The 6,840-nt window shown below is 50.0% G+C and overlaps 1 protein-coding gene across 2 annotated transcripts; it reads right to left on the reverse strand.

Annotated features, from left to right (window-relative positions):
- Nucleotides 1-1,088: 1,088 nt before the first annotated feature.
- RITA1 (RBPJ interacting and tubulin associated 1) lies at nt 1,089-6,679 on the reverse strand. 2 transcript variants are annotated; one of them, XM_043439773.1, is made up of 4 exons: nt 6,394-6,679; nt 6,078-6,211; nt 5,075-5,440; nt 1,089-2,161 (listed from the first exon to the last, which is right to left on the reverse strand). In XM_043439773.1, the coding sequence occupies exons 3-4, from the start codon at nt 5,374-5,376 to the stop codon at nt 1,654-1,656; spliced, it is 810 nt and encodes a 269-aa protein (XP_043295708.1). In that variant the 5' UTR covers nt 5,377-5,440; nt 6,078-6,211; nt 6,394-6,679; the 3' UTR covers nt 1,089-1,653. The 2 variants fall into 2 exon arrangements, with proteins under 2 accessions (XP_043295708.1, XP_043295698.1); XM_043439763.1 differs by having other exon boundaries at nt 6,078-6,219.
- Between the last annotated feature and the right edge of the window lie 161 nt (nt 6,680-6,840).

A 6,840-nucleotide genomic window follows, 5' to 3' on the forward strand; every position in this document is an offset into this window, starting at 1 on the left:
ATTGCTCTTCTCCTGCCTTCAGTCTTTCCCAGCATCAGGGTCCTTTCCAATGAGTCAGCTCTTCGTATCAGGTGGACAAAGCATTGGAGTTCCAGTTTCAACATCCGTCCTTCCAATGAATAGTCAGGATTGATTTCCTTTAGGATTGACTGGTTTGATCTCCTTGCAGTCCAAGGGACTCTCAAGAGTCTTCTCCAACACCACAGCTCAAAAGCATCAATTTTTCGGTGCTCAGCTTTCTTTATGGTCCACCTCTCACATTCATACAGGACTACTGGAAAAACCATAGCTTTGACTAGGTGGACCTTTGTTGGCAAAGTGATGTCTCTGCGTTTTAATATGCTATCTAGGTTTGTTATAACTTTTCTTCCAAGGAGCAGCTTTTTTCTTCCAATCCTTCAATTTCATGGCTGCAGTCACTGTCCAAAGTGATCCTGGAGCCCAAGAAAATAAAATCTGTCGCTGCTTCCACTTTTCCCCCCTCTATGTGCCATGAGGTGATGGGACTAGATGCCATGATCTTAGCTTTTTCGAATGCTGAGTTTAAGCCAGGCTTTTCACTCTCCTCTTTTACTCTCCTCAAGAAGCTCTTTAGTTCCTCTTCCCTTTCTGCCAGTATCATCTGCATATCTGAGGTTATTGATATTTCCCCTGGCAATCTTGATTCCAACTTGTGATTCATCCAGCCTGGCATTTCGCATGATGTGCTCTGTATATAAGTTAAATAAGCAGGGTGATACTATACAGCCTTGTCATACTCTTTTCCCAATTTTGAACCAGTCAGTTGTTCCATGTCCAGTCTTAGCTATTGCTTCTTGACCTGCGTTTTTTAAAGGTAGGAAATGTACATCAGATACATGTTTATATATCTGATTTCAAAACAACTGTAGCCCATATTCTGAACTCAGGAAGACCCAGCCAACCCACCAATCAGTGGCATTAGTTAGAAGCCCATGATGGGAGGAGGATCAGTTGCCCCACTGCCATGGTCGTGATTGCGACATTATTAATTTTGTTACTTAAATCAATTCAGGCCTAACACTGGTCTTTACCTTACAGGGAAAAAAGAAATTAACAAAACTCATGGCTTTGATGAGCTACTGATATATTTAATACATGAAAATAAATACATGACTATTAAAATTTTTGAATGTCCACCCACATATCACCCAGGGCCTCGTGTTCCCCGCTGGTCCACAAATGGTGCCTGGGAAAATTCCTGAGGCCTCCAGACTCAGCTGGAAACTTACCCTGAGCAGGAGCTTGGCTTGAAGGGAGGGAGGAAGAGCCCTCCAGGTTGGCGATCACACCATTTATTCACACTTGGTGGGGAGACAATGTTGTGGATGTGATGGAGGAGGTGGGGGACCCTCCCGGGAGACACCCCCTGGGTTGGCACTGATACGCCATGTGGCCATGACAGGACTGGACACAGGTATGTCAAGGGTTGACCCTCCAATCCATATCAGTGGGGAAAGCAGGGAGCAACCAGAGGTGGTCAGAGGGGGGGCACTGCCCACCCTCGCTCTGTCCCCGGGAGTGCTCCACCAATGCCTTGTGTTCTCTCCAGAGGCCTGCCCACCAGCACCATTCTCTGAAACTCTGCCCCTCGCTGTGACCCCATGGGCACACCTGTAGAAAGGACCAAGAAACTCATTTCCAAGGGGGCTTTGTTTTCTGGGTAGCCCCACCTTGTCGGGGGGAAGTTGGCACTGAAACACTGACTGACCGAGCCCTGGGAGTCACTAGGGGGCTCCGGAAGGTCACCCCTGATGGGGCAGGCCTGGGATCTCGGGGCCCATTTGTGCAGGGGCTACTGGCGGGTGGGTGACCTGTGCTGGGGACATTCAGGTGGGTGAGGGAGTGGGAACGCTCCCGCCTCAGAGGGCGTGGAGTGTCTAACCCATCCACGGACAGCCTCCGGGAGCTGGCCACTACCCTGTGCTCTGTCTTTGAGAGGTCAGCTGGGTGAATGGCTCGCACTGGCGTCTCCCTGGGGCGGGGAGAATGGCTGCCCCTAGGGGTAGCCGGGGGTGTCCAGAAGAGGGCGTGGAGCTTCGCAGCATCACCCCTCGCCATCCACTTGGCCTCCCAGCCGGCGCCCTCCTGTCGGGAGCCAAAGAGAGACTCATCGCAGTAAGAAGGAGTGTGGCTGATCAGTCTGGGAAGGGAAGAGAAACAATGAGCAGGGGAAATAAGCCTTGTAACCTTTTCTCACCACCACCCCCATCCCCCTCCCCCCGCCCCGGCCACGCCCCTGCAGCAGCAGAGGATTGCCTGTAGATCCCAGAAGTCCTTGTCTCCCAGCATGGTACCCACAGGGAAGCCACAGCCCTCATGTACCACTATCTTCAACTCTCACTATTTTCCCCCTGCTGAGCATCCAGTCCCCTTGCATCCTCCCCGTCCCATCCTGGGCATGTGCCCAATTGGCCCACGCCAGGCCAATTTGCATACCCCATCCTCCTGACCACACTGATTGGCTCAGGACTAATCACATGACCCATTCTGCCCAATGGGAGTCTCCCTTAGAATCTTTGTGGAAACTTACTAGGAGAGAAATGTCTTTCCTCCACTGAGTGCTTAAGAACGGGTAGGAAGGATATAAGGGCAAAGGAGCTGGTGGCCATCTCACCTGGAATGTGTGTGGGAAAGAATCCCAACATTTTGGGCCCCTGTTATATGAGCCCCAAATGCCCTTTGTCTGCTAGGCCCGTTTAGCTTGTTTCCAAGCCCAATTCTTCTGTTATTTGCAACCAACACTAATATAACCTTAGTCTTCAGCGCCTTCACTTTTTCTTTCAACTCACCACTTCACCTTTTTCCTAGTGGCCCTGTCAGCCGAACCCTCTGCAGTCATGTGGCCCTTCTAACTGCATTTGAAATTGCACAGCCAAGCACCTGGCATGTAGAGGGTGCTGTGAGCTGGCACACCACCAGAGTAGCTTTTAAAATTTTTGAATATTTACTCAGGGCTTTTCCTGTATAGGCCCAGGACTCAGCTTGTCACTTGTGTTATCTCATTATTTCTCACAAAACCCACAGGATGGCAATATGATAATCCTATTTTATAAACAAGAAAACTGAGGCACAGGGAGGATAACAAGGAAGGTACAGACAAGATTCAAATCCAGCCCCTGCCCCTCTCCACTCAAGGGCCCAAGCTCTTGATCATTAAGCCAGACTTAAATGCCTTAAGGGCCTCTCACCTTTGACTAGATTCATTCAGCCATTTTTTTTTTTATTAATCCCACAAATATTCATGGCATATCTATGAGGTGTGAGGTCCACGACTTTAGGCCAGAACTAAAAGTGCTCCCCATTCCCAAGCTGCAAGTCTTTGGAAAGTCAACATTTTGGCCACTTGATTTAACTGTTCAAACCCAGATTTGGTTGATACCTATGTCTGTCTGGTACCAAAGTTTCTGCTTAATAGCATCTCTACCTCTTATGCACCTTCTAACTTGACACCCTCTACCTGTCAGCATCCAGCACAAAATTCCACCCTCCAGGCGAGCATAGGGTTGGCTGGTGCCTCCCTGTCATAGACTTCTGTGAATGCAGCCTACAGTGACAGCAGCACTTTCAGCCACGTTGTAGATGTCAGTGCTGCTAATGTCAACCTGAGCCTGCCCTGTGCTCCATGGGAACTGTCAAGCAGACGTGACAATAATGGGGTCTTGCTTTTATCTCTGTTGAATTTTATCCTCTTAAATAGGCACTATTCCCACTCTCAATTAGCGTACATGCCTTTTGGCTCAGAATGGATCCCAAATAGGACTGGCTAGTTATTAAGGACTGAATTGCCTCCTCCCAAAATTTGTGTTGAGTTAAATTAAGGTTAAATGAGGCCATGGGCTTTCCTGGTGACTCAGTGGTAAAGAATCTGCCTGCAATGCAGGAGACCTGGATTTGATCCCTGGATCGGGAAGATCCCCTCAAGGAAGGCACAGCAACCCACTCCAGTCTTCTTGCCTGGAGAAATCCATGGACAGAGGAGCCTGGCAGGCTATAGTCCATGGGGTTTCAAAGAGCTGGACATGACTGAATGACTAACACACACATAAATGAGGCCACAAAGGTGAGGCTCTAATCCAATAGGATTTGTGTCCTTATAAGAAGAGGAAGAGGCAACAAGAATGTAGACACTCAACGAAAAGTCCATGTGAGGACCCAGGGAATAGCTGGCCATCTGCAACCCAAGGATAGGCTTCAGGAGAAACCAACCCTGCTAGCATCTTGACTTTCGACTTTAAGCCTCCATAACCGTGAAAACTCAAATTTATGCTGTTTAGGCCTCCGAGTCTATAGTATTTTGTTATAGATAACAAACCTGATTGATTAATGTACTAGTCTTTCATATCTCTGTTCAAGACACTGATGACAATCAATAAGATAGAGCCCTGTGGCCTCCCTCCAGACTATTAATTGAAATAATTTAAATAATCCTTACAAAATAACCACTGGCATTAGATTCCATTTTTCTAACTTGCTGGTGGAAATGCAGCAAGAACCATTTTCAAAATGACTTGCTTAAGTTTGGAATCACATCTATGTCATTTGATGGACTAACCACACTAGTAATTTTATGCAAATTGCTCTGTGATCTTGGATAAATCAAGGGCTTCCCTGGTGGCTCAGAAGGTAAAGAATTCTCCTGCAGTGCAGAAGACCCAGGTTCAATCCCTGGGTTGGAAAGATCCCCCGGAGAAGGAAATGGCAACCCACTCCACTCTTCTTGCCTGGAGAATTCCATGGACAGAGGAGCCTGGCAGGCTACAGTATATGGGGTCGCAAAGAAATGGATACAACTGAGCGACTAACACTCTCTCTGTTGGACAAATCAGCTCACCCCTCTGGGCCTCAGAAGTCCAGTCTAATGGCATTACCATTTATTTATTCCTTAGTGTCAGGTAACCGTGCCAACCACTGTACATGTCTCACCCCCTTAAGTCTTTTCAATAACCCCACTACGTCCCACTTTCCACTGTGAGGAAACGGGCTCAGAGAGGTCAAACTGCTTGCCCAAGGTCACACAGCAGGTGATCGGCAGGGAATCTCCCTATCCTATTACCTGTATTTGTTCTTCTTCCTTGGTGTGAGGGTTGGGGTGCTGCCACTGGAAGAGGTGGACTCACAGCTCCCATTGGCCCCCAAGGCCTGTGACACCCCTGTCCCCAATCCTCTGGTTCTGTTGGCCTTCTTCATCCATGGTGGGTCAAAGTCTGGTGGTGCAGGCCGTATGCCTGCAGGGCTGCCAAACAAAGTCTCATCCACGTATGATGGCCTAACTTTGACCCGGTAGCCACCCCGGCTGCGGTGCTGAACGTGGAGGGTCTGCATCCCGCTGATGGCCAGCTCCACCGGGGTCTTCATGCTCTCTGTAGTCCTGGGTGACAGCAGGGGTGCTCTGCTTGCCAGGCCCTGCCTCCAGGGTTCCCTAAGAAAAGGGGTCAGGGTGGCAACATCTGTCATCAGAAAAGACTGGTAATCGATTAAGTCTCTGTCCCCAGGGCAAAAAGGTCACATTCTCCCTCAACCAGTCTTCCTCAAAGGGGAGCTGCCAATCCCAGGGAACATTTCAGAAATTTGACCTCTGAGTTGCTGTAATTAAGGGGTGGGCGTCCCTGGTGGCTCAGATGGTAAAGAATCCACCTGCAGTGCAGGAGACCTGGGTTTGATCCCTGGGTTGGGAAGATCCCCTGGAGAAGGAAATGGCAACCCACTCCAGTATTCTTGCCTGGAGAATCCCCATGGACAGAGGAGCCTGGCAGGCTACAGTCCATGGATTCGCAGTTAGGCACGACTGAGTGACTGAGCACACAGAAATGATGGGGACAGGGGTGCTACAAATATTTAATGAGTAAATACGCATTCCTAGCACACTGGTGTGTGCTCAGTCAATATTTACAGAACACTAGGGGGATGAACAAGAGATTTGGGCCTGTGCCTATTCTGGCACCAAACAGAAAGCCAACTATGCTGGTGGGGGATGGGGGAAACAGGGCAGTTTTCTATATCTTGTACATATTTATGGAGCAGAAATAATAACCAGCATTGATTGATCCCAAGCCTACCTCCTGCAAAGAGCTTTACAAGCATTGTCTCATTTCATCCTCTCAACACTCCTGTGAGGTAGCTTCCATTATTTTCATTCTACAGATGACAAAACTGAGGCTTCAAAAGGTGTAGTCTCAAGTGTCAGTCACACCTATAAAGCTAAAACAGTGGAAATTGAATTTGACCTGATTAAGGGTCTAAAGCTCATGCACTTTTAACCATTCCACTAGTAGGGGATCACACCCAGTCCTCCAGCTGCCCCACATTCACCGATCCCCAAGTCCACGTCCCTTAGATGTCTGATGTGCCCGCATTATCGAGTTATTTTCCTACCTGAGCATCTTGGCTCGCTGACGTCGGTCGTTACCCTCAGCGTCCCCTGCTCCCAGGCCTGGACTCTTTCGCGGGGGCCCTAGGGCACCGGTGGCGCGCACCGAACATCAGAATCGGCAGCTCTGAAATCCGGGAGCCCGCGAGCCCGGGAAGTTCCAAGGCCGCCCCCAGCCCCAGCCGAAGCCGGGGACTCTGCGCGGAACGACTCAGCGCCGGCAGCCCGGCCCTAGCGACGTGTGTTCCGCGCGCGCGCGCGCGCGTCCAACAGCAACCCGTGAGTGACAGGATGGGGCGGGTCGGCCTGAACCATTCACTCCTCGGGGGTGAGTTAAGGCCCCCGATTCCGGACGCCCCCCGGAGCTCCCCAAAGCTTCGGAAGGGGGACCTCCCGCGCCAGCAAGGGGAGTATGTGCGTGCATGTGGATCAAGCCTCCGGAGGCAGCAGAA

Source organism: Cervus canadensis, chromosome 1, assembly GCF_019320065.1.
Source record: "Cervus canadensis isolate Bull #8, Minnesota chromosome 1, ASM1932006v1, whole genome shotgun sequence".
Taxonomy (NCBI): domain Eukaryota; kingdom Metazoa; phylum Chordata; class Mammalia; order Artiodactyla; family Cervidae; genus Cervus; species Cervus canadensis.